The 27,309-nt window shown below is 32.9% G+C and overlaps 3 protein-coding genes and 1 long non-coding RNA gene across 5 annotated transcripts; all 4 read right to left on the reverse strand.

Annotated features, from left to right (window-relative positions):
• Positions 1 to 69: 69 nt before the first annotated feature.
• Positions 70 to 3,942, reverse strand: LOC146957922 (lysine histidine transporter-like 6). Its single transcript, XM_085739598.1, has 8 exons — positions 3,866 to 3,942; positions 3,628 to 3,767; positions 3,150 to 3,533; positions 1,351 to 1,744; positions 1,023 to 1,128; positions 838 to 929; positions 666 to 734; positions 70 to 586 (listed from the first exon to the last, which is right to left on the reverse strand). Exons 1-8 carry the CDS (start codon positions 3,893 to 3,895, stop codon positions 488 to 490), a joined length of 1,314 nt encoding a protein of 437 aa, XP_085595724.1. The 5' UTR covers positions 3,896 to 3,942; the 3' UTR covers positions 70 to 487.
• A 3,792-nt stretch (positions 3,943 to 7,734) lies between these two features.
• LOC146957923 (lysine histidine transporter-like 6) lies at positions 7,735 to 10,726 on the reverse strand. The gene is made up of 8 exons (XM_085739599.1): positions 10,333 to 10,726; positions 10,080 to 10,219; positions 9,343 to 9,726; positions 8,687 to 9,080; positions 8,438 to 8,543; positions 8,240 to 8,331; positions 8,067 to 8,135; positions 7,735 to 7,984 (listed from the first exon to the last, which is right to left on the reverse strand). Exons 1-8 carry the CDS (start codon positions 10,360 to 10,362, stop codon positions 7,886 to 7,888), a joined length of 1,314 nt encoding a protein of 437 aa, XP_085595725.1. The 5' UTR covers positions 10,363 to 10,726; the 3' UTR covers positions 7,735 to 7,885.
• Positions 10,727 to 14,701: 3,975 nt separating this feature from the next.
• LOC146957924 (large ribosomal subunit protein uL3m-like) lies at positions 14,702 to 19,065 on the reverse strand. Of its 2 annotated transcripts, none has more exons than XM_085739600.1 (6): positions 18,922 to 19,065; positions 17,646 to 17,938; positions 16,862 to 17,071; positions 15,998 to 16,099; positions 15,749 to 15,862; positions 14,702 to 15,215 (listed from the first exon to the last, which is right to left on the reverse strand). In XM_085739600.1, exons 2-6 carry the CDS (start codon positions 17,928 to 17,930, stop codon positions 15,042 to 15,044), a joined length of 885 nt encoding a protein of 294 aa, XP_085595726.1. In that variant the 5' UTR covers positions 17,931 to 17,938; positions 18,922 to 19,065; the 3' UTR covers positions 14,702 to 15,041. The 2 variants fall into 2 exon arrangements, with proteins under 2 accessions (XP_085595726.1, XP_085595727.1); XM_085739601.1 differs by having other exon boundaries at positions 18,906 to 19,065.
• Positions 19,066 to 23,462: 4,397 nt separating this feature from the next.
• On the reverse strand, positions 23,463 to 24,543 carry LOC146957925 (uncharacterized). The gene is made up of 2 exons (XR_015024491.1): positions 24,471 to 24,543; positions 23,463 to 23,881 (listed from the first exon to the last, which is right to left on the reverse strand). It is a non-coding gene; the product is annotated as an uncharacterized LOC146957925 (long non-coding RNA).
• Positions 24,544 to 27,309: the final 2,766 nt, after the last annotated feature.

Below are 27,309 nucleotides of genomic sequence, written 5' to 3' on the forward strand. Positions count from 1 at the left end.
ATTATTTAAGTCCCTTGCTCCACCCACTAAGTAAACCTTATTAGTTTTATTTGATTTGTTAAAAGCAACTTTTGTTAAAATTATTCCCTCACATAAATGCACATGTTATTGTCATAGGAAAATTGCCTTTTTCCCTTTGGTATCCTTGCAGTTTCAAAAGAAGATAAGAAATAACATTTGCATATGCATTTTCTTTCTAGGATCAACTTTAATTGGACATTCAGGATTACATGAGCAATATTATCTTATTAACAACTAGTTATTTTGATATGAAAACTCAAGAAAACTAGCATTAATAGATGATTTGCAGCTTCTTTTAACATCTTTGATATTTGTAAGATATTGCTCCTAGACTATGCCTTCAACATGTGCTACTTTATGCTAGCTATTATTTTTTTGAAACTAATCATACAATAATTATGATTCATCATACTAAAAAACTAAAAGACATTGGTTAAAGTTTGGGATAATTGCAACATCATGCACTTTAGGTGTAGAAACTATAAGTGGATGAATCAGCAATAATGTTCCTCAAGCCACCAACTGTTGATGCCAGCATAATACATACACCTATGTAAATTCCAGCCTGAAATAAAAGACACAAAATGACAATCAATACATTGAGAAAACAAGTCTTAAATTTCTTTGGTTTCTTGATTCATTACCCAATTGATGAACCAGTTGATGCTGAATTTCTTTGGTTTCTTGATTATCATCCACATTATGCTAGGAAGCTGAAAACAATTAACAAGCCAATAATTGACTTTTTAGTTTTAGAATCAATTCATTTTAAATTGACAATTTGACATAAGCATAGAGAGGACAAGAGAGCCTTACAAAATATGAAGTGGGAGCAAAACCAAATCCACCAAAGAATCCAAGTAGATCACCAAAGAATGGAAAAGTGACCCCAAAGAATAATGTAAAAGCTGAAACATTTCAACAAAGACCTATCATGAAAATAATAATTCTTCTATCTCTACTATAAAAAATTAGTTTCGCCTCGAGTTTTGACATCTTACCTACATAAGCAGATCGAGCTACAAGTCTAAGCGCTACACCGGGAGGGAAGTTCAATCTTCGCATCATCATCCTCTCAATCAAGTCAAAAACAGGCATTGCATAAACCTATAATATATTTTTACCCAACCGATTAGAAAAGAAAATTTAAGATCTGTTTAGTTTCTGAAAACATATTCTATTTCATTTTTGTTTTCACTTTCAATCACAAAAAACGTTACGACATTTTCAAATATTTGTACAGAAAACAGTGAGAGAAAAAATTGCAAAAAAAAATTTGAAAATATTTTCACAAATTTGAGGAATTGGTTTTGCATTAATAGTTGATACCTGGTAGCTACCAACAACATGGATGAATACCATCAAGTTAGCAGAGGCAATAAGCCATGAAGGTTTTTCAAGTGATATTAGTATATTATCATTAACATCTTGTCCAAAAGTCCAATATCCAATGATTGCAACTGGGAAATAGCATATTGCATTGATGAAATAGGCACAAATAGCACCATTCCACATTGCTATCTTTGATGGTTTTTCAGGTGTTGATGGAATTGTAGCTTGAATTTCAAGGGTCACTGCATGGCCAGCAAATGCAAATGAGATTTGACCAAGTGCATTGAAGACTCTGAACAATAAATCTGTTTTGCTGATTGGTTTGTATTCATAGCTAACATTGTCAATTCGGCCTCTAGATAAGCAAGCCACCCATGCTATAGTTGAATAACTGCAGTCAAAACACCACAATATTAAGGCTATAGTTGAACATGAATTTTTTATGACGTCTTGCACTACTCTAGCTTATACACGCTTAATTGTAGAGTTCTTATTGGGTCCGACGCATTAGTACTGCTACAATTGCACCTATTTGTAGCTATAATTTAATATCAACAGTAAACACCTTGATCAATTGTCATATCGAAGCATTCTTTAATATCAATAGTAGGAGTTGTATTATCCTCTACTAAATCTTACTTCTAATTTCAACATATGTTCAGAAGCTGAGTTGACCAACTGTTTATTTGCCGCTGCTTCTGAATTGTTTCACTATAAGATTACACTCTTTGCAAAACTACTAAAAGAGGAGTAAATGATCATTTCAGTCCTCAAAATTGTAAGGGTCGGTAAATTTAGTCCTTCAAATTTATGAAATAGCAAACTAGTCCCTTTTTTTTTTTAACAAAACCAGTCTCTTAGATTAAAGAATGTCAATCAATTTTTGACCCTCCACCTAAGTATCTCTTTAGTAAAGTAAATTGTTGAAATTGGACCTAATTAATCCGTACAAAACCGATTCATAAGGTGATGAGTGTCTCTCTTTATAAACTCTATAGTCATATCTTTTCAATCTGGGACTTGGATTTTTCTCAACACACCCTTCACGTCCAACATCATTGGGCTTGGTGTGTGGATATGTAGGTGGCCCGAATCAATATATTATGATACCATGTTGAAATTGAGTCTTACTCATTCTTAAAAAACTGACTTAAGTGTAGTTCAATTGTCAATATGTGCAGGGAAGAATGATGGACTCACACTTGAAGGGAAGATTGTTGTATAGCAAGTGCGAGTTAGAAGCTTCACATTACATAGAAAGATAAAATTTGAACATTTTACAAGTGATTGTGGGTTAAAATGTGGTGTGCAACTCAGTTGTATGGTTGTTGTGGCTCAACGTGGATGATCTTCCGGGCTTCCCTCGTGGCCCAACATAAATATCTACCAAAACTTATAAAAAAAAGTTACATATTGAGTTAAGTAGTCTCTCGTTGCAACCATAGTACAAACACTATTAAAATTGAGATGCTAATTTTAAAATAAAAAAAAAAAAAAAAAAGACGACTAAAACCCTTGCAATCTCAGGGAAACTCACCAAAAAAGGTGAAGTTAATGAAGTCTTTTTATCTTAATTAATCATTTCTAGTTGTTGGACAGATATCTATATACTATTCTCATATGTACTTTCTATTTTTCTTTTTTGGGAAACATATAAATTACATCTTTCCCTAGTACCTTGTATGAATATAAAATGTCAAGCTAGCTCAGCAAGCACCAAGGAGTAATAAATAATCAAATTTTAGAAGCTAGCGTGCACAAGAAGATACTACTAGACATATTGGATCAAGAAGTACCTTAATGACATCGCAGCTGCTGCTAAAGAAACACAAGCAACAGAATTGAAATTGGGAAGCTGAGATAGAAAAAAATGGATGCCACCAAAAATCAAAATCCAATAAGATTGCTTGATTTGTGTACAATCAGTGCATGCTATCTCCACAAACTGCTTTAGACACTTCCCACCAATAACCATATACACAATATCACACCCAACTTGTACAATCAGTTGCTGAGGTAGAACAATCCATGCTCCAAGTTTTGGTCCAAAAGCATGTCTACCAAGATCAATATATCGATCGAAACGAGTTCCCGGTACACATTCATGTAGCTGGATCATTTGCCACATTGTGTTTAATGTTAGACACCATGATAGTAACAACATCAAGATCCCTGGACCCCTACATAGAAGACAAGATAATTACTCCTTTTTTTTTTTTTATAAATATATGTATGTATTATCGACAAATAATAGTTAATGTTACTCTAATTTACCATCCTAGATATGCCATGGCATATGGCAGGCTGAGAACACCGGCACCTATCATGGCTGTCACCGTGTGGAAAGTCGAGTACCACCATTTGGCTCGGCGAGCGGGGTCATTCTCCACCTCTTTTAGTTCTGCTTGAGTTTCCTACAATTGTGGAACATACAAATTAACTACATATTTAAACTAGTGCATGAGACCATGCTAACAAAATTTATTATATACACACAATGACTTGGAATTACCTTAGAAGGTAGAGAAGGAGTGGAAACCATTTTTAGTCACTCACAAAGAAGATCAAAGAATGAGAAGACCCTAGGATGTTGGAATCAAAGTGAAGTACTTAAGTTTTATAGTAACAAATAGTTGATGCTAATAATAGTAAACATGTGCACCCTACCACCTAATGTTTTTCTTGCCAATTGTGCTTTTGTTATTGCTGCTTAAAGTGCTTCTTATGACTTCGAATAAAATCAAATTAAAAAAAAGTGACTGAATTCAATGAACAAGTTTCAATGAAAGGTAAAACCACTTTAAACCCAACAAATAAAGCAAGATTATCTTAGGAGTTGTTTTTCCATCAGTATTTGATTCTATTTCTGATTATATTTCATCCAACCCTGTCTAGTTACAACGTAGGAAACCTGTATATAGTAGGGTAATATATTTCTATGTGAAATTCCTAACCAAGAATAATTTTTATGATGGAACATCAATAAATCATTAAGTTAATATTATTTTGGTGGTGTTAGGGACAATAGAAACTTCACTTTTTTTTTAGTGGGGTAAGTCAATTGTTCTGCATATCAAAGAATCAAATTTGAGAAGATCATATATATTAATTAATGTGTAATGTAAAGGATTACAAAGTCTTGTGTGAAGCTAATGAGATTATTGAAATGTTTCTTTCTTTTTTTTAATTTTTGAGTGATGGGAACATTTTATTGGTAAGTGAAAGGTATATAAAACTTCAATCATTACAGTTATTGAATATTGACAGTGGTATTTGTTTATCTTGGTAAATTAAGCCACTAAATTTTGAGTTAATGATTAAACTTTGTGGCATGCTGTCGCTGTTTAACTTAGTGGAAGGGAGCGGAAATATGTACCACTAGAATTGTTTTTCTACTAGTCACCTAAAAAGGTACTAAACAGCACCATATCATGTTAAGAATCCTCTTTAAGCTATACCTTAGTTCGAAAAATATGTTTTAAAGAGTTACCTTAGGCTTTGATTATTTTTCGTGTAGTGTTTATTGCTTGATACTTGAGACCGACAAAGCTTGGTCTGATCGGCCATTTAGTTCATATCTTATAAGAATGTGAGTTCAAATTCAAGTGTACGTCAACATAGAAGAATTTGTTGAAGATGATGAGTTTATATTATGTTGGAATGGAATAAAAGCATCTCTATTTTTATCATTTCACTTCTTATTTGATTGGTTAAAAGAAACTTGTCTTCAAATTATTCCATCGCATAGTTGTCATAACAACATGATCACTGTGTGTGAAAAATTGACAAAAGGGATACATTATATAAGATGTGCATCGGTTTGCTAAGATCTAGTGCACACTCTGGATTACATTATCACCATATAATCACATTAACAATTAGTTACTTTGAGATGAAAACTCAAAATAACCAACATTTCATAGATGATTTGCAGCTTCTTTCCACATCTTGACATTTGTAGGATATTGCTCCTACACCATGCCATTCAAAATGTGCTACTTTACGTGCCCTTTTTTTCCTTTTTTAAATTAAGAGTAAATAAGTTTTTTTTCCCTAAAAACTGACCAAATTTTTTGGTGGTGGCCGGGGTTTGAACCCTGAACCTTGCATATTTTTATGCATTGTCCATATCAACTGAGTTATGCTCACGAGGACAAACTTATCAAATTTAGTATAAAGTGACATGTTTACATTCCTACACAATTTTCAAACATAGTTTAATCTTTGTTGTTTTCCAAAAAAAAAATAATAATATTGATTAATTATCTTTCAACTTTTAAAATTTTGATAACTTTTTCCGTACATGTTTTTAGAACGTCATAAAAAGATTCTTTACAAAAATTTAATACTTCATCTGTTTCAAAATACATGCCGCAAATTTAAAGTGTGCACTATTCACATAACTTACTTTGACTATATTTTTAATTACTATAAAAATACAAGTGTTAGCATGTAAGATGTTGTTTGATTAGTCTCGATGAATATTTTCAAAATATCAATTTTTTATAATTTTTTATTATATATAAAGATATTAATGTCAAAGTTGTATATTGACATGTGTGTAGTGGTTGACTACGACATGTATTTTGAAACGAATGAAGTATTTTTTAACATGATATAAATTAAGTATTAACCTTTTGAATTTAAAAATTCCAATATAAAAGTAAGGAATGTTGACCTAAAAATCAAATTTAGAGCTCAAATTTTTTTTTTTAGGATTTTTTTATAATATTCTAAATATTTCTGTAAAAATTTCATTAAAAATACACATTGATTTAATAACATGGATTGAAATTGCGTAGAAGAAAATTTCTGTAGGGACAAAATCATGTCATTTTTTAAGAGGACGAAAAATGAAATTTGGTAGTTTTTTTTGGGAAAAAACTTATCTAACTCTTAAAATTAATCGTTCAATAACTATGATTCATCATAATAAAAAAAGGGCTTAAATATGTAAAACGTCCCTGTAATTTCGTGTGTTTTTGCAAATCGTCCCTGTATCTTTTTTTGTTTCAAAAACATCCTTGTAAGTTGCTAACCGTTTGCAATTCGTCCCTCCCGTTAACTCCCGTTACAAAAACGTTGTGGTGGCAGACAGAAATACACGTGGCGAAGTGTGAGTTGGCAAAAACTTGCTTATGTGTCAAGAGAGATGATGAGTGGCTAGAAGCAGGGACCAAAAACAAAAATGCAAAAGTGCATAGGGATGAAATTAAAAAAATGTAACTCATTCCTCTCCCTCTGTTTTTTTCTTATTCATCTCCAACCCCAATTTCTTCATCACCTTCAACCACAAATCCAATTCATATTCAACCACAAACTCAAATCATTCATCTTCAGAAACACTACATGGTTACGATCTGAAACTCAAAAACTAAACCCAAAAAATGCAAACAAAGCAACATATTCATCTTCGACCTTAAAATTAAAACTCTAATTAAAGAACACACAAGCATATGCAATTCAAACTTGAAGAATAGCAGAAACGCAACCAACCATTCAAACAAAAAATTAAAAGTCTAATCAACCCAAAAAAGGGTTGCAAAGCATAAACGCGAGCTATCACCCACCGGGGCATCAAAAGCGTCAAACTCAAAACTGAATCTGAGATGCACCACCCATAACACATATTCATCCATGGCTTTTTCTTCAGATCTTTCGAAATCCACACCTCCCTCAGCCACCGCCTTTGATTTATGGGTTGACGATGAATTCGAAGGTCTAGGTTGAAAGCATCAACCATGTTCCTTCAATTATTTTCTTTTCCGAGTCCTTCTCCATGTCTTCTTCTCTTCTACTCTCAGAATCATAAATCTCTTTTTTATTCAAATCATTTCCACAAAATCCATTTTTTTCCTCACTCATTCATTCACTCTCGTTATCTTCACTGAGTTTTTGATTTTTCAAGTTTGAAGATTAATGAAGGTGACATAGTTGAATGAAGATGTTGTTTACTCATGTTGTTTATTTGGTGCTTCATTTGATTAAAAGGGGGGAAAATGGGTATAACACAAAATGGGAAAAATGGGTTTATTTATGTTCATGTTGTGGTTTAACATGTGAGTGATGCTTGGTACTTTCTGACTAAAATATGCTACTATTAAAGATTGTAGAGTTTTAATTGGGGTTGAAGATGAAGAAATTGGATTGAAGATGAAGAAGAAAAAATAGAGGGAGAGGAATGAACAAAATTTACGTTTTTTTTAATTTCATCCCGATGCACTTTTGCGTTTTTGTTTTTGGTCCCTACTTCTAGCCACTCATCATCTCTCTTGACACATAAGCAAGCTTTTGCCAACTCACACTTCGCCACGTGTGTTTCCGTCTGCCACTACAACGTTTTTGTAACGGGAGTTAACGGGAGGGACGAATTGCAAACGGTTAGCAAATTACAAGGATGTTTTTGAAACAAAAAAAGATACAGGGACGATTTGCAAAAACACGCGAAATTACAGGAACGTTTTACATATTTAAGCCTAAAAAAAGTAAAGACATTGGTTAAAGTTTGGGATAATTGTAACGTCAATGCACTTTAGGTATAGAAATTATAAGTGGATGAATCAACAATAATGTTCCTCAAGCCACCAATTGTAGATGCCAACATAATACACACACCTATGCAAATTGCAGCCTGAAATGAAAGAAACGTAATTATTTTTAATGACAAATATACATTTTTTAAAGAAAAATTGCTAACGTGAATTGATCATTACCCAATTGATGAACCAGTTGATACTGAATCTCCTTGGCTTCTTGATTATCAACCACATTATACTAGGAAGCTGAAATAATTCATAAAAAAATAATTGATCTTTTGATTTTATAATTAATTCATTTAAAAATTTGACATAAGCATAGAGGAATGGAGAGGACAAGAGTGTCTTACAAAATATGAAGTGGGAGCAAAACCAAATCCGCCAAAGAATCCAAGAAGATCTCCAAAGAAAGGAAAACTCACCCCAAATAATAATGTAAAAGCTGAAACATATCAACAAATTGTTGCAACATTAAGACTTTCATGAAGAAATTAAATAATTTTCTATAAGCGGATCGATTACTTTTGACTCAAGTTTTGCCATCTTACCTACATAAGCGGATCGAGCTACAAGTCTAAGCGCTACACTAGGAGGGAAGTTCAATCTTCGAACCATCGTCCCCTCAATCAAGTCGAAAACAGGCATGGCATAAACCTATAACATATTTTTGCCCCATTGATCAGAAATGAAAATTTAAAGTAAAAAACATTTTTGTTTCTGTTTTTATTTTCACTTTTAATCACAAAATTGTCGCTATTTTCGCCAATTTCATGTCTTGGTTTTGTATAGAGACCTACCTGGTAGCTACCAAGAACATTGATGAATACCATCAAATTAGCAGAAGCAATAAGCCATGAAGGTCTTTCAAGTGACATAAGTATATTATCATCAACATCTTGTCCAAAAGCCCAATATCCTAAGGTTGCAACAGGGAAATAGCATATTGCATTGATTAAATAGGCACAAATAGCACCTTTCCACATTGGTATCTTTGAGGGTTTTTCCGGTGTTGATGGAATTGTAGCCTGAATTTCAAGTGTCACTGCTTGGCCAGAAAATGCAAATGAGATTTGACCAAGTGCACTGAAGACTCTGAACAATAAATCAGTTTTGCTTATTTGCTTGTATGCATAGCTAACATTGTCAATCCGACCTCTAGATAAGCAAGCCACCCATGCTATAGTTGAATAGCTGCAGTCAAAATCATATTATATAGTAAGGTTAAGGTATAGATATAAATGTTTTAGAAGTAATAATCACTTATTTTAATTTGTTTTATGGTATGAAATCAATCCAAATACTTTATGGAAAAGGATAAATGTTGGAGGCTGATCCTTAATCAGGCCAATCATATACTAATATAATTTGTAACTATAGAATTTTTTTGGGAAAGATATAAAAGTTCAAATGCTAGTATTCAAAAAAAGACTAGACATGTTGGATCAAAAAGTACCTTAATGACATCACAGATGCTGCTAAAGAAACACCAGAAACAGAATTGAAATTGGGAAGCTGAGACAGAAAAAAATGGATGGCACCAAAAATCATAATCCAATAAGTCTGCTTGATTTGTGTACAATTGATGAATGCTATCTCAACAAAATTCTTTAGACACTTCCCACCAATAACCATATAGACAGTGTCACACCCAACTTGTACAATCAGTTGCTGAGGTAGAACAATCCATGCTCCAAGTTTTGGTCCAAAAGCATGTCTACCAAGATCAATATATCGATCGAAACGAGTCCCCGGTACGCATTCATGTAGCTGGATCATTTGCCACATTGTGTTTAATGTTAGACACCATGATAGAAACAACGTCAAGATCCCTGGTCCCCTACATAGAAGAGAAAAAATAATTACTCATTTGTTTCTTTTTAGTTATCGTTTTAAGATTATTTACGCATATAAAAAAAATATTGTTTCTTCTCATGGAATTATCTATCTTGTTCATATACTACATTTTACTATTTACTATATCATTTTATCTATTTCTCTCTTGAAATAATAATAAGGGTATTGATAAAATAGTAGTTAATGTTACATTAAACTTTGAAAACGCTAAATAAATATAAACAAAATTTCCTACTAAAATGACGGTTAATAAGAAAATGAGTAACTTTCAAGAACAAATTTGTCTAGTTCCAAAGTTTTTTGTGAGATGGGTTGAAACTACTTCCTCTAATTTACCATCCTAGATAAGCCATGGCATATGGCAAGCTGAGAACACCGGCACCTATCATGGCTGTCACCGTGTGGAAAGTCGAGTACCACCATTTGCCTTGGCGATCGGGGCCATTGTCCACACATTTTTGTATTGATTCAACTTTCTGCAATTGTGGAAGATACGATTTAATCACATATATAAATTGCGCTAACAATTTAAATTGTTGTTGAAAACTAGTGTGTGAGATCATAGCAAAAAATTGATTATTGAAATTACCTTAGAAGGTAGAGTAGGATTTGAAACCATTTTAAATCACTCACAAAGAAGATTAAAGAAAGAGAAGGCCCTAGGATATGTTTTAATCAAAGTGTGGTTAGTGACTTGTTCTACACTCTACCACCAAGTGTTTTTCTTGCCATTTGTGCTTTTATTGGAATTGAAAGAATAAGTTTGAGGACACATAAGATCTCACTAGTTAAGCTGCTAGCTAGGTGAGGTAAACCAACTTTTAAACCCAACAATTAAAGCAAGATTATATTAGGAGTTGTTTTTCCATCACTAATTAATTCTGATTATATTTCACTCTAATCCAAACCTTGTCTAGTTGCAGATGTAGGAAACTTGTAGAGTATAGATTGATATTTTTCTATGTGGAATTGTTAACAAGAATAATTTTTTATGAAGGAACATCAATTAAAGTTAATATTATTTTGGTGGTGTTTGGGACAATAGAAACTTCACTTTTTTTTAGTGGGGTTAGTGAATTGTTCTGCATGTTAAAGAATCAAAATTGAGAAGATTCTTTATATTAATTAGTGTGTAATGTAAAGAGTTACGATGTCTTGAAGCTAACGAGATCATTGAAAAGCTTCTTTTTGATTTTTGAGTGATGCGAACATTTTATTGGTGACGGAAAGGCATATTATTTTTAGGAGAATGTTAACTAGGGATCTTGGGACATTATTTAAAGGGTCTTACTAATTTGTGCTCCAAGGACATAAGTTAAGGAGTTTAAAATAGAATTAAGGCTTAATTACCTTTTTGGTCCTCTAACTATTTAATTAGTATCGGATTGGTCCTCTAACTAAAAATTGATTTAATTCGGTCCTCTAAGTTTCTCACTGTTACTACATTTAGTCCTTTCTGTTAATTTTATTCAAAAAAACGTTAGGGTTTGTGTTATGTGGGTACCTGATCTCCTGTTTCACACATACATATGAACCATAACAGTAACTAATAATATCAGTCACTATTTAATCATAATACCTTAACAAGTATAGGACCAAAATGATAATAATAAATAAAGTAGTAGGCGCTCGGGGAACGGTCTGAACATAACCGTACTGCCTCAGCACCCGCTCCGGCAAGTGACGCACCATCCTCTGTCTGCCGGCCATGATCCATCCGGAGTACCAGCACACGTCCTGAAAAGGCATCACGTCTCGTCGGTGCTCGTACGGCCTCCAGGTGACATGACAATGCTCCATCGAATCCAACAAGCCTCTGAAGTGGTCAGCATCAGCAAACCCCCTTTTAGGTTTCCATCTAGCCACATACGGGTTCTCTAGTTCGTAATCTAGATATCTGAAGTGAGCTATAACCCATCTCTGCAAAGACAAAGAGACAAATCTATATCAGCACACGAGTGTCATACAAGAAACTATACATTTACGTTTAACTTAAAAAAAGAAGAAAAATTATATTACCACAAGCAAGCTCATGTAACCACCAACTGAACCAACATTTGAGTCTGAGGTAAGATTCAGCTGCTCATACAAGAAAGCAAGTCCCATCGGGCCCCATGACCACGTGCCTATGTTAGCCAAATCCCGAATCGCAAGCATCCACAACAGACTAACGATTTTGCTGTTCTTGCTGGCAAAAAGGGTGTAGCCAAGCAAGAGCAACAAGAACGCCTTGACACAGGCAGGCCTAATACGACTCAACTCCTGATCCTCCTCCTCTGATAAATCCTCCCCCAGCAAATGGTTACACCTGTTCAACAGGTGGTCATAACGGTCTTTCAGAGCGGTGTAAGAGACAGAGGCACCAAAATCAGTCACTTGCCCAACCGCATCCTCCACTGGAAACAAAAGGTGGGTCACCAGCAGATGTACAACATGGTCATGATCTAAATCCTCCTCCTGAATGAGTCGTCCAGCGACGAGGATGCCTAGGATACAAGCAACATCATCCAGTGTGATGGTCCCCAACAGGCATATGGAAGTTGCTGGTCTCCTGATGTCATCTCTCAGCCATGGCACACACTAAACCGTGGGAGATGTTGTCGTACCCAGTCAGAAGGAGGGGCCTTAGACCCGATCTATCAACCGGTTCCCAGAACTAAGGGTTATCATCTACCGGCAACGGAAGGGACAAGGCAGAAAGCTTCAGTTTCCTCCTGTGCGAGATGCCTTTCATCTTACGATGCACTTGCAACTGAAATACAAAAAAATAATTAAATATGTAAAATAAACATGACATAATAATAAACTATAAATATTCTACGTAACATAAACTTTGACATAATAATAAACTATATATATTCTACGTAACATAAACTTGACACAATAATAAACTATATATATTCTACGTTAAAAATAAATCAATTATACTAAAATATGTAAAATAAGCATGACATATTCTACGTAGTTATACTTAAATTAAATAAATATAACACATTATACGTAAAATAAACTTCACATAATAGTAAAATATCATTAAATTAAATAAAGCAATTTATATTTACTGTTTTATCGTTCCAAAGCTTGCATGCCACGTGTTTACCGAAGTTCGGTAAAAGTGACAACTCGTAAGGGCCCCCTGGAAAGCCCCCATCCACATCCTCCATAAAATGCTCTGCATGCTGCTGCTCAGGATGCTGCTGCTAAGGAGGCTCGACATACTGCTGCTCAGGCTGATACCCCTCGTGAAACTGAGGCTGATACCCCTGGTAATACTCAAACCCCTCCTGATACTGATAACCCAGCTGAAATTCAGGCTACGCCTGATAATGCTGCTCCCGATAAGCCTGCTCCTGATAATGCTGCTCATGTTGGTACTGTGGCGGGTCCACAATCTGGGATGCACCCGTCTGTGACGTCGACCCCCCCGCAGCATCAACAGTAGCAAGACTCGTGGCCCCCAGTCTCCCTCGACCTCGACCAGCCGGAGGCTGTAACACTTGCTTCTCCCTCCGTGCACTACCAGTAGGGGCACGCCTCCCAGTCCTAAAACTGTCAGGCCTCTCCTGCTCAGACATATCTGCACAAAATCAAAAAATATTTAACACATTTGCACATAATTTCGACAGCAACACACATGTCATCTTTAAGAATACAACAACAACACTATAATGTCGACAATGTCATTTGAATCCATAAACTACCACATTGCAGTCAAATTAACTATAATCAACATTAACAAACATAATTCTAACTAATTAACATCGTTAACAATCCAAAAAAACAAAAAAAACATCATTGAGGCATTTTACCGAACACGTAGTGTGCAATTTTCAAACAACTATGTAATCTAGCAATTTCTAAACCCTAAACTACAACATTGTACCCTAAACAACATCTAAACAACAATTCCTAAGTTAATTCTTCACTAACAATCATAATCTTTAACATGCAAGACAATTTTTTAAAAACCTAAAAATGTTAATTTTTCTACAAAAATTTGAAAATTTCAACCAAAATAATGCAAAGAAGTAGTATAATAATCACTTACTTGATATTGTAGACGAAATTTGGTTTGAATGGCGCAAGAATGGCGAAATTTGGATTTGGTGGTGAAATTTTCGTTTTTTGAAAAGTTGAAAAATGGAGGTTCTGTGTTGTTGTGTTGCTGATAACTGACTTAAGTAACGTAGCACAACTTAAGTCACGCTGCGCAACTTAAGTCACGTTATCATTATAACTGCCGTAAGTTAACTCACGCTATATGAGTTAACATGCGTAAGGGCAAAAATGTCTTTTACTTTGGGAATGAGCGAAACTGTTTGGGTAAAGAGCAGAATTCTATAGAAAAGGACATTAGGTGTGGGTTAAGCTTTAAAAAGCGTTCATGCAAGAGTAGTGTGCTTGGCTCTCGTGCCATATAGCACTGCTCTTAATTTAATGAATCAAAAGATGTAACTTTTGTAGAAAATAAAGAATTTATTACTTTGTCAATTCTTTGACTGATACTTTTAAGACAATATTTCCTTTTATGAATTTCTTAAATAATACTTTTAGGATACTTGCTAGCATAACTCATGGAAAATCACTGCAGCAACATTCCACATTATTATTGAAAATGAGTAATAATTAACATAAATACTAATGAAATGGAGAATTCATCAATCAATAGCACGCATGGTACTCGGGAATTTTAATCTGTAATTTTACCACTAAGCAAATAATAAATTTGAACCTTGGAAATCTATTACCCACAAAGTAGTCCTTTAAAACAATCACAATCAGAATAGATATAGATCTAGCAAAATTACGTAAGAGACTACACTGCTGCAAGGTCAGTGCCAAATAATTTGGCTTAAAAAAGGAAACAATTGGAATAAAGTATGACACTAACTAATTCCAAGTCTACACTTATTTGCAGGATTTCAAAACAAAACCATGTTCCCCCCCCAAAGTAGTCCTTTAAAACAATCACAATCAGAATAGATATAGATCTAGCAAAATTACGTAAGAGACTACACTGCTGCAAGGTCAGTGCCAAATAATTTGGCTTAAAAAAGGAAACAATTGGAATAAAGTATGACACTAACTAATTCCAAGTCTACACTTATTTGCAGGATTTCAAAACAAAACCATGTTCCCCCCATCCTAAGTCACAAATAACAACTAGAACTTATCGAGTGAAGGACACTAGTGTACATCAAAATACTCATTTTCTCCACCTATGTTCAAAATTCAAATAACAGAACATGGTTACATGAAGAAAACCTTGCACAAAAACCCATTTGTGGAACTATCTCTTTAATCAGTAACCATAAATGGATCCACATCCCCAAGATCAGCAACCAAAGGTTTCATATCATCTGAATCTTCATCTTCCGGCACAAAGTAAGTTGGGAAAGGAAGTATAGATGTGTCAGGTTTTTCAAAGACTGCATCTTTTATAAAAACAAAGTTCCCTGTAGCTCCTGGGACCTGTGTTGTGCACACCATACAAAGAGGAATAAGCATTCCGTGATAAATCCGAGATTTCAAATATTTTTGCCAGTTAATGAATAATTGAGCTACTAAATTAAATACAAAATGGTTTCAATCCACCGTCGTTCTCTTGATGATATTAGTCAGAATTTTTTGATGTACAAAATTTCTTGGCTCACACAAACATACAAGTCTCTGTACTAGCCGAACTGCAAATGTGCAAATGGTGGGATTCAAATTTAATAAAAATTTAAAATCATTAATGACCAAGTGTCTTGGTTGATATTGGCCTTGACTCTCCGGTTCCCAAAAGGAAGGAGCCCTAGTAATCCGGAGTTCAATCAAAGGGTAAGTAAAGTTTTAACATGGATTGTTTCAGCCATGAATATGATTGATTCATCCTTTAACTCAAACTCATCAACCGCTCGAGCTCAATCACTTGATTTGTGTATGAGGTGATATAAGATAGTTACTCCCCTAGAGCTCCAAGTTCATAAATTAATGTGTGATAAACAAGTAAAAACAATTACCTGGCCTTTCACCCACATCAAATTTCTTGCTGGATCAATTTTGTAGACCCATACATTTTTTACTGTTCTTTGCTTCCCACCCATTCTCCCTGGCATCTTTCTACCTTTAAAGACCTGAACAGTGAGAAACATAAATGTAATGCAAAGAAAATAAACTTATACAGACAGTCAATCTAACATGATTTCAATACGTACAAATAGAGAAAGCTGTATTAACTAAGAATACTAATCTGAAGGACTCCATCCAACCTTACAAGGACCAAGTATTCCTGTAGATCCCATGGTTCTATGTGCTTTCGAATTCCCATGGGATGCTGAACCTCCATGAAATCCATACTTCTTCATTACACCCTGGAAACAGAAAATATAATTTAAATTAACTCCTGTGTAACTGCCATTCAAAAAAAAACGTGTAACTGACAAGGTTTCAACATGAAACAGAGAAGTATCCGCAATCATACATGAATGACAAATACATTTTGAAGCAGAAAAATAAACAATAAATGGCCCCCCTAGAAAGCCTGCAACTCAACATTTTGCGTTTCAAATTTCCAGAGAGGTCAGGTCAAATGGGAAGAGAGAAAAGAATAAAGTTGCACCATTACCTGAACTTGTACGTGCAAGATTATAGTTGAAAGTTGAAACTAATGAACACCAATGATTGTCTAGAAGTAAATAAATCGTGAAACAGAAAACAATTGAACAAAACAATAAATAATGGCCTATAATACATGATTGAATTTGTCAACTTATTATATCATTAGGATTCAGGACTCTGAAGAGTGGCAACTTATTGTTATTGGCAACACTTAAAATCCTAATATAACTAATGTAATCAACTAGCCCTTACAAAAAAACAATCATCTTAGGGTAATTCATTTTAATCCTACAAATACAAATTTAATAAATTCTTTGACAAAATAATAACCAATCATGTCAATAAACAAACGAAGAACACCATGCATTCAACTCAACTGCTATTATATAGACACGTGCGGGACCACATACAAGCATAAACATGTACACATGCTACATACTCAATGTAAGACAGAAATTATTATTTATATGGAAAACAATATGAAAGTATGTAATACGAGGGAAAAAGAAAAACACCTGAAAACCTTTTCCTTTGGTGATTCCTGTGATGTCAACATACTGCCCGGGAACAAAATGGCGAACATTAAGTGATGTACCAACAGGAAGAAGTGCATCCTCTGTCACTCGAAACTCTTGAAGCTTCCTCTTCATCGGAACTCCTTGAGCCCTAAAATGACCCACTTCAGGCTTTGTCAAGTGTTTTTCCTTCTTCTGTCCACAACCAATCTAACTAAAACAAAGCATCAAACATGTCTATAATTAGATACAAATTTAACTTTATATACATATATATAGAAGACATATCTAGGTACTCCAGGAGTAACTCTAAGCTGAATTATTCCATTTAATAACTCATTATAAACATTGAATTTCACCAATCTAATCGGATACTGTCACCATATTCTGCTTTTTTTACTGTATTATTTCACCAATCTAACCAGATATTATCGCCATACTATGTTAAGGATCAAGTACACATAGTTTCATATAATTCCAGAATTTGTATCTATGCAATCTAGCAGACGATGTTTACATGCATTTAAAAAAATAAAATAAATAACTATACGTTCATTTGAAGTTCTTTAATGAACTTTCAAATAGTTTTAATTTCTTTCGAAAATTTGTGTAGTTGATTGGATTTCGGAAATTCAATGTTTATAATGAATAATGCGGAGTAACTAAACTAAAAGGTATTGTCGCAGTAACTTAAGTAATTCAATAAGTAACTCTGAACTGAGTTAATCCACATGAAACTCATTAGGGATATTGAATTTGATCCTGAGAATGAAGCAGAACGCACCTGGAGAGAACAATAGCCTTCCTTCTCAGGAGTTTTGACCTGAGAGACAATGTTGTCATCTACCCAAAGGATAGAAATTGGAATTCTAGCACCCCATTTATCCCAATGAGCAGTCATTCCACATTTTACAGCTATAACACCAGTTCTTTGTGAATTTGGTGTCATCACACTAGGTTTTGCTTCAATCGTCCTTATAGTCTCCACATCTGAACTAAAAAATCGCGGCAGTGGTGCCACGGGGAATTGTCGAAGACGAGAAACCACACCTCTTGAAAACGCCAGCATGGCAAAACCTATATATGTGGAATTAAAAGAAATTCAAACAATCAAAAACAGTTCCAAATTGCTTTCATTTTCATATGAATTAAGAAAGAGTAAAGTACAAAATTCATCGCTGGCTTTGTAGGGCGCTCTCAAATAGGTCCCTAAGATTATGAATATTTCAAAAAGATCATTGGCTCTGTCAAATTTTACTCATTTCAGTCCTTCTGAGAGTCAAGGAGGGACTAAATTGTTAAAAAAGTGGTTAAATACAGAGACCAAATTGATAGTGAGTGGTTGAAATATAATGGAGTAAACCACCAAATTAGTCCCAAACTTTGTAGGTCGCTCTCAAATAGGTCCCTAACTTTATGAATATTTCAAAAAGGTCTCCGTCTCTTTTAAATTGTAGTCACATTAATCCTTCAAAGAATATGCTAGGGACTAAATTGATAATAAGTAGATAAACTTAAGGACCAAAATGACAGTAAGTTGTTAAAATAAGGGGACTGAATTGATAGTAGGTAGTTAAATATAGGGACCAATCTGAGAGTTTAACATAGTCAAGGACTAGTTTGGTGGTTTACTCAAACATAATGACCTAATTTTCATATAAATTAAGAATGCGTACACTCTCAAATTTATCCCTGACTTTGTAGAGCGCTCTCGAATGAGTCCTTAAGATTATGAATATTTGAAAAAGTCCTTGATTCAATCACATTTTACTCTATCAAAAAAATCTAATGTTGCTTATGGTTGAACAAATATTTGAAAGATCCACATTTGCAGCATGCCACTGCAAAGGTCTTAGTTGAACCAAAAGCCTCTTTAACTAGATAAACTAAACTACTCCAAATGCAGGATAACAAACTCACAGAATTCATTCCTAACCAAATTACCAATTTATATAATTTGTGCAGAAAAATGACACCAAAATCATGAAGAAGCAAAAATGAAACACAGTTACAAGCAGATCAATCGAGGCAGAATAGAAAGAGCATGGATGAACATTAACCTGAGTTGAGATGCGAAGATGAAGATGAAGATGAAGATAGTGAGGGCGGTGCACAATGAACCCAAAACCCTAGATGGACAAAAGGGTATAGTAGGGTGTTGGAAGCAAGAGAGAGAAGCGCTTATTGCTCTCAATACCCATTTCGGTGGGAAATAGTGCTCCGTCATAATTTATCTTTTTCTATTTTACTGCAAATATATGTCTTAATCACCTTTATTTACGGTAATTTTTCAAAAACTACAAATTAAAGTGTAAATTAATAAAATAAAGCCGTAAATTAACAGATTGTTGGAAAGATAATTGATAACCGGAAGTTTATACAGTAGTTGTAAATAGGGGTGTTTCAAATCAAATCAATCCAATATAAGAAACTACAAACCGAACCAACTCAAATCGAACCTGCAAAAAATCTCATTTTGTTCAGATGTTTTCGGATTATTTTTTTACTCGATTGTATGGCTTGATTTGATTTGTGATTTTTATTTTATCAACCGAACCAAACCAAATCAAATTGCAACATAAGAAAAACATTAATTAAACATATGTCACATAGATCAATACTTATAGAAACTCAATGGAAACTTTTATAAAATGACATATTTTTTCTCTTGATAAGTTTTTTCTTTTCTTTTTATTTCAAAAGTGTATTCATATGTTAAATCTTAATTTTTTGTATCTCTTATAAAATATGATTACTTTTTGTTTACATTTTAAATTTGGACTATGTAGTTGAGAATTTTTTTAATTGAAAATGAAATTGTAATGTTGGATGAAATTTAAAATATTGTTGAAAATATATTTTTAACTTGATTTTAATGTTTAAGATATTAAAGGTTAAAAATGAAAGATATGAAAAGCTATAAGTTCAAAATCTAGTTAAAAAGGCATATAAAAAAAGCTATAAGTTAGTAAGAAAAGCTTGTTACCAAACACATTTTATTTTTATAAACAATTCTAATAAACTACAAGTTAGCTTATTGCTTTTACCAAACATATGAATCTTTTGTGTTAACAGTCAGATTCAGGAAAAAAGAGTCTCGTAATCCGTAGACAGATCGAGAGATAAATAAAATATAACAAAAAATTATTTCACCTAAAAATCGAACTCAGGTTCTCTTAAACAATTCGTTATTGTGGAGTTCATTAACTACTTAAATCCAAATTTTTGCAAGATTTTTGACATACCTAGGTACACATACTTACTCATTAATAAAATAAAATTTATTTACCGTTTAAAATAGTTTTTATATAGATAAAGTTGGTTTTTTGTTTAAAAATAAGTGGATGAAGACTGTTAACTTAATCATTAATATTTTTAGAGGACCGTAAATTAGTAGCCTATTTATGTAATATAATTTGATTCATATAATTTGTTAAGAAAAATACGAAGATTATAATTTTCTAAAAAAAAAAAACTAGAAAAACAATTGTGCATTCGCATGGTTCGGTTGATTTTTGCTTGATAGCTAAGATAAAAACAAGTGTTTGGTCTTTATAAATATATCAAATTTCGTTTTCAGTCCTAAAAAAAATGTAGCATGTTTTAGTCTCTATAAAAGTTTTGAACATAGAGTTTTAGTCCTTATTAAATTCAAATTTGTTTAACTATCCTTAAATTTTAAAGTTTTTTAATTTTTTTTTTTCAAACATGTTTTGAACATTATAAAAAATTCTTCCATAAAAAATGAGCTCAAAATACAATTTTTTGGTCAAGATTTTCATTACTTTTTTTTTAAAGAAATTTCATTATTTTTATCTTAAACTTTTAGAAGTTTAAAAATTCATATTTAATTCATTTCATGTTAAGAATATTAATTTTTTTTATAAGGTTTCAAACAAACTAGTAAAAAGTTATTCAAAATTTTAAAAGTTTAAAAACAATTAAACAAATTTAAATTTAATTGAGACTAAAACTTCATGCTGAATTTTTTTACTGAGACGTAAACATGCCATTTTTTTATGAGGAGTAAAGGCAGAAATTCATATATTTATAATCAGGGTCGGCCCTAGGCATAGGCCGAGGTTGCGACGGCCTAGGACCCATGTCGGTAGGGGGCCCAAATTTTATTTTTTTATGATGGGAAGTGTATATAGAAATATTTGGTTTATATGGGGTATATATAACAAAGTTCACTGAAAGGCTTCAATTTTTTTGCCATGAAGGGCTGAGCTGAAGCATGTTAATGTTTTTGGCCTTTTTGCACAATTTTCTATATATACCCCCATTTAGCACAACGATTTCTATATACACCCTTCCTATATAAAAAAATTGGTTGTTCTTAATAATGTGTAAAAAAAAATTATTATCGAAGAAATTGGTGATATTTTTTGGGCCATTTATGTTCCTAATAATGTGCCTCATTAATATTAAAAATATTGGTGATATTTATTATCCAAGAAATTGGGAGAAATTTTTAACAAAACAAATTATATTTTAGTTAAAAATGAGCTTATTAAGAGAAATTAATCTTAATCTTCTCTTTCAAAGATTCTAAAAAATTAAATTACATCAATATAGTAATGTCAACTTTCTTCAATTGATTGAAAGGATTGCAAAAATTTCAATAGTTAAAATTTCGGTCTCTATTTTTCAATATAGTAATGTCAACTTTTTTAGGTGCTAAAATTGCAGTCTCTATTTTTCAGGTGCTAAAATTTCAATCTACTTCGCAGGTCCTATTGGTCTCTACTTCTCCGGTATTTTATTTTGTTTTGATGTCTATGGAGTATTTGATTTATTTTCAGATGTTGCCTAAAAAACATTTATTTGGTAGTGAAAAGCGGAAAAAAAAACGAAATGAGGAGCTAATCAAATCACAACAAGCCAGAAAAAATTATGACGTATTATATAAGGGGTTCTTTTTTCATATTAAGCATAAGGCCCGAAAAACTCTAGGAATGGCCTTGTTTATAAGGACCAAAAACTTATTGCACCCAAGTTTATATTGAGGTAGAAATTGAAGAATAAATTTCTTAGAAATTTGCAATAAAATATTATTAAGATATAGATGAAGTTTTGGTGCCCTTTCATGCAAAACTTATTCAACCAATAAATGTGTTTTATTAAAGTTATGGTCCCGTGTATTGTTTTAATAATAAATTATAATTATTATTTTTATCGATAAGTCAAGAGATAAGTGAAGGATTAAAATGGATCTGAGTGTTAGATACCCCCATTTTATGTCGTCTACTCGTAATACACACACACACAAGAAGGGGGCGAAATCAAAACCATCAAAAACCAATAAAAAAAAAAAGCAATGACCCATGAAGAAAATGTGTTGCTCAACCTCCTTTGGGTTCACCTTTGGAACGAGTGTTGTATGAATTGAGTTTGGAGAATTCTTTCTTCTGCTTCTTCGTCAGATGAGCCGTAAAAGGGACGTCAGCATTTTTACCTTGAATAAGATATTCGCTAACAAGATCAAATTCCTAGTGAAGTTGTAAACAATAATGAGCTATGCCTGCAATCAGTGAAGAATGACTTTAAGTTTAACTTATGCGCTAGCATTTGAGACATTGTTAATGCGTCCAAGTTTTCATTTCGGTTACCAACTCCAAAATCGGGATGTGCTCTTTAAAACTTGGTCTCACAATCTCATATGTGACATTATGTAACTCTAAGTGAAAAGATGTGTTAGATTTGTCCGTTATTTAAGGAGGCGGTGGAGTAGCATTAAAAACTATTCGTTATGTAACTGGATGCTCATTTTTTATAACTGGTTTTGCATCATCTGTAATTGTTTTAGATTGCACGACTGTATGGTCTGATACTGGTGGGTTAATAACAACATTTTGAGCAATTGGTGTTTCAAATACTTTCGATGAACCTATGCTAAAAGGGTTATCTTTTGCTTGTCATTCCTCTCTTGTTTGCTTTTGAGGCGTCTTTGGTTTATGGCCTTTATCTCCTTTGTTAATTCTTTCTTTATCAACCTTACCACTTTTCTGAGGGTGCAGCCAACGATAATTTGCAACATTATGTCCAATATTTTTGCAATGTGAGCAGAATTCAAGAAGCCACTCATATACTACGTCCACGGAAGATAATGATCTTGTTCGCGAGAAGACAGATAACATGGTCCTTCCAAGAAATATATAATAGCTTTGAAGAATAGAAATAGTCTTGGTGCAACTATTATCAAGAATGTTTATGATACACGCTACAAATTTAATCAGTCTATCAGGGGTCTAAAATAAGAAATCAGTATTTGATAAAATTCTTGCTTGAAGATAAGTATGTGTATGGATATAGATTGGTTGTTGATTCTCAAACTATCAAAAGATAATTGACTTAAATGTATTTGTGATCCCTTAACTTTTAAAAAGTTGCGAGAACTAATAAAATAACAATTTTACAAAATGTTGCAAAGCTGCTGAGAAGACGCCACGTGTTCCAAAACATGGGCCAAATTCGCAACTTTTTGTAAAGATAAGGGGTCAAAAGAGCTTATTTTCTTAAAGATAGATTGTCAAAAGAGCATATTTCTCTAAAGTTAGAGGGTCAAAAGAGCATATTTTCCTAAAGATAGAGAACAAAATTTTTATTTTTTTATTAGGGTGCCAAAATTGCAACATTTTAAAAGTTAAGGGGTAAAAAAATGTATTTAAGCGAAGATAATTTATGAGCTCATATTGATTCTATCAAATTGTTTAACGCTTTTCCAAATATGTTGGTGATGAATTTTGCTTATAAAACAAACAAATATCGCCTAATGTTGCTTGAGTCTGTTCGCGTTACTTCTACTGAGATGACATACTCGATCAGTCAATTGCACTGCTTATATGATGATGTGTGAGAAGGAAAACAACTTCACTTGAGCTTTAGAAAGGTGTTGTGATTTGCTGAAATATCGAGATAATAATCCCTAGGTAATTATGACTGACTAGGACACTACTTTGGAGAATGTTGTTGTCAAGTTTTCCCCAACTTTACAGCTCTAGCGTGTAGGCATCGCATCTGAAAAAAATTAGAGCAAGATGTAAGTTGGATGTCAAAGTTAAAGATCTCAACTCTAAGGATGGGAAAGAGATAAAACCAACATAAGTATGGAAAACAGTCGTGGAGCCATAGGAAGTTATAACGGAGTCAGGAAACATATCTTGATTCCCTTCATTTGTTCAAAATTGTGCGTGCAAACTTTCCAACAAAATTGGAATATGTGGTAGGAACTATATTAGAGATGGTGAAGGAGAAAATAACAAGGGCTTGGACTGACTGTGTCATACATATTGAAAATAAAACGACCGACATGATTGAATATGTTCACAATAGGATAAAAAAGTTTTTGGCAAATAGTATTGGTGATGTATGTAAAATTTGGGTTTCAATTAATAGCATGATAAAGTTAGAGCATACTGAGATGCGAGCCTCGTTTTACAAGAACACAATTTTAATGGAACATAGATTCAAAGGAAATGTGTTGTGGTCAAAGTTGGTTGAAAACATTTTTAGGAACGGATCACAGTTAATTGCAGATGAGGCAGATTGAGTAGATAAATGTGGAACGAATATATCCACATATGGTTTCTTAATAAGGACAACATACCAATTGACGTCTGCATGTACAATTACTAAGAACTTGTTTCATGATAAAATCATTCGTTTGGATGAAGTTCAGCAGGGGCGAATATTTGTTGGCAAGGGGTAGCTTTGGCTACCCCAACAAATATTTTTTTCTTTGACTAAATTAGTATATTTTGATATTAGCTACCCCAATAATATATATTTAGCTACCACAAAAGAGTTTATTTGTCAAAAATCAGTGGAAATAGAAAAACTAAAATATATTTACTTGTTTAATAGATGTATTCCGTTTTATTTTGACACTTTTGATCTCTTAAACAACTACAAAAAGAGCTTAGATAACAATAAAAATTATCAAAAACAATTAAACTATATTTTATTTCATTTATTTAGATTTGGCCCCCTCGTGAAAACTTAGCTAGCTTCGCCGCTGAAGTTCAGACTCACTGGCGGTAAGAGGTTCTGATTCGATGACGATAATGTCTTTCACGTACATATAAAATTGCAAATCCACATTGGTATGTGTAATTGTTTTTTTTTTTTACTTTAAAAACAATTTCATTAACGAAAGTCTGGCAGTAAATCAAATGCCAAGACTGCAGAAATACAAGGCAGAGTTTCTTCGATCCATATGGAATCTGAATTCTCAAGAGCATATTTACCTAAATAATGAGCAGCTTGGTTGGCTTCACGCCTAACATGCAAAAAAATTAAACTACGAAAACTACCCTTAAAACTAATACAATCTAGAATAATAGAGCCAACAATTGTGTACTTGTTTTTGTTTTGGTACTAGTATAGTTCATATTTTAGAATCCGAATGTGTAATTTATTTATTTATTTAAAAAAAAACATTCAAAATCCAAACATGTTGAATATATCAACAAGTGTTTATGTTCAACATCTGGAATTTTGGTTTTAACATAGATCAAGTTTTTTCTTTTATGTTTTTTCTTCTTTGTGATTTCGCCGTTTAAGTGCGACGTTATGTTGTTCATAGTCTTGTGCGGCGTTGTCCGATATTATGTCTTGTTGAGATGTTCGTTTGGATTGGTTGAAAGATCAATTTCAATCAATGACTTGAGTGTCAACGTTACAAATCTGAATGTATGGGTATTACAATCATTTTTATCATATTATTTGTAGACATTTTACACCGTTGTATATTACTACCTTTGTTATTTATTATAGGAGATGATGAACCTAAAAAATGAATTGTCTCATAATAAAAAGAACAGAGTTAGTATTAACTTGGATGATGTGTTCACAAATTCATCTTTACGTTTTTTATATGTTGAATGTGTAATTGTATTTGAAATAGTTTGTTAATTTGAGTGAATGAATATCAATTTTGTTTGTAAAAAAAACATATATTCTGTAAAATAAAAAATCGTTTGTACCCAAAAAAAAATGGTATAATGATTTGAGGCAGATTAGTTTGAAATGTATTTAGGTTACAAGAATATTCTTTTTAATTTTTTAAGCAAAAAATGTTCCTTATTATCATAATGTTTAAGGGAATCTTAATATTGAGAAAGAGTCCATGCATCCCAATAAACTTATGCTCAAAGAAAAGATTCTAAAAATTATGCACCACGTCAATATCCTTTGCAATGCTAAATTTCCTTTTTAAGCTCAGAGAACGTTAAGGGGCATTTGGCCTTAGATCTACTCCAAGGGACGGATTTGGTTGACTCTTTCCAACTACATTTCTTCACCAAAGATAAGATCCATTGATCCTTATCCATTTTTCTAATAGGTATAAGTCGAACAATCAACCATATAATTAATGCCGTAGACTTGTAAAACACAGCTAATGCTTCTTTAGGCCAACATGTTACATGTGGTTCAATAAATCATCATAATGCCCCTTCACCCACTTAATGTCCATATATGATTCATCTAGCGGCAAAACAATAATACATTTTTTTTTTGAAGGAAAACAATAAACCATTTCTTTCCAATTTACCCTTTTTTCTTGGACCAAAATACGTATATCAACTGTTAAAACCACTGATTTAGTCGCACAAAAAACCACTAACTAATAGACATTTACATTGTAGGAGTATTGGTTTATTTTATTTGGAATAAACATTATTACTACCTCTGTCATGATTTATATTTAATGACAAATTTTGTTTCTCAAATATCACCATGCGTAAAAAAACAAGTAGCTTTTAGATCACATTAAAAATCTGCATTAGAAATACATATATCCGGTGGTAGAAGATATAATCAGCGGAAGAAAAGAAAAACACATGTTTTTTTAATACACTTGCTAGCTTTAACAATGTGTTTGGAAGAGAGAATTTGGAGAAAATGTACTTTTTGTCAACATGGTACCTTTTTAAACATGTTTTTCTTTAAGATGTTTTCGAAATAAAGGGTTATATGAAGTATTTTGTTAAAAATAAATTTAAGAAATTTTGAATACCACCCTGCAATGAAAATAAAAAATTATTTTGATTAGATTTTGAGGAAAAAAGCATTTCCAACGGGAGAGTGAGAAATACCAAATCACTTTTCATAATTATAAATAAACAAATAATGGTTTCAGCATCTCTTAAAATCTTTAAATTATTTTGCTTATATGTTGGTATTGGATGAAAGGTATATTGATCATCTTATTTATATGTTGTTCAATATTCACATTTTCATTCAACTCGATACTTTTAACTTACATTTACACAACAATCACCGCCTCAAGTGTGATCCTTTGTATAAATATGCTCTTCCTCAAGCATAAACTTTTTCATTCTCGTACACTTGCACTGTTATCGGCACATGCATGCAGCAACTAGCTAGATATGTCGACCGACTACAATTGTCAAGAAAACTTTTGACACAAATAACCGATCACT

Source organism: Medicago sativa, chromosome 1, assembly GCF_051527215.1.
Source record: "Medicago sativa cultivar Bolivia chromosome 1, Bolivia_mono, whole genome shotgun sequence".
In the NCBI taxonomy this organism is placed as follows: domain Eukaryota; kingdom Viridiplantae; phylum Streptophyta; class Magnoliopsida; order Fabales; family Fabaceae; genus Medicago; species Medicago sativa.

Bases quoted from the DNA above. Each gene is read 5' to 3' on its own strand.
- LOC146957924 (XM_085739600.1), bottom strand. From the start codon at position 17,930: ATGCTGGCGTTTTCAAGAGGTGTGGTTTCTCGTCTTCGACAATTCCCC. The intron at 17,072-17,645 runs GTGCGTTCTGCT...TGTTTTAGTTAG, and splicing joins AAGGCTATTGTTCTCTCCAG to ATTGGTTGTGGACAGAAGAA. The intron at 15,863-15,997 runs GTTGGATGGAGT...CTCACTGTTCAG, and splicing joins GAATACTTGGTCCTTGTAAG to GTCTTTAAAGGTAGAAAGAT.
- LOC146957922 (XM_085739598.1), bottom strand. From the start codon at position 3,895: ATGGTTTCCACTCCTTCTCTACCTTCTAAG. The intron at 930-1,022 runs GTAAGATGTCAA...GAAATGTTTCAG, and splicing joins AGCTCGATCTGCTTATGTAG to CTTTTACATTATTCTTTGGG. The intron at 587-665 runs GTAATGAATCAA...CTTTTATTTCAG, and splicing joins TCAACTGGTTCATCAATTGG to GCTGGAATTTACATAGGTGT.
- LOC146957923 (XM_085739599.1), bottom strand. From the start codon at position 10,362: ATGGTTTCAAATCCTACTCTACCTTCTAAG. The intron at 9,727-10,079 runs GTAAATTAGAGG...TCTTCTATGTAG, and splicing joins GCCATGGCTTATCTAGGATG to GGGACCAGGGATCTTGACGT. The intron at 9,081-9,342 runs GTACTTTTTGAT...TTTTGACTGCAG, and splicing joins GCATCTGTGATGTCATTAAG to CTATTCAACTATAGCATGGG.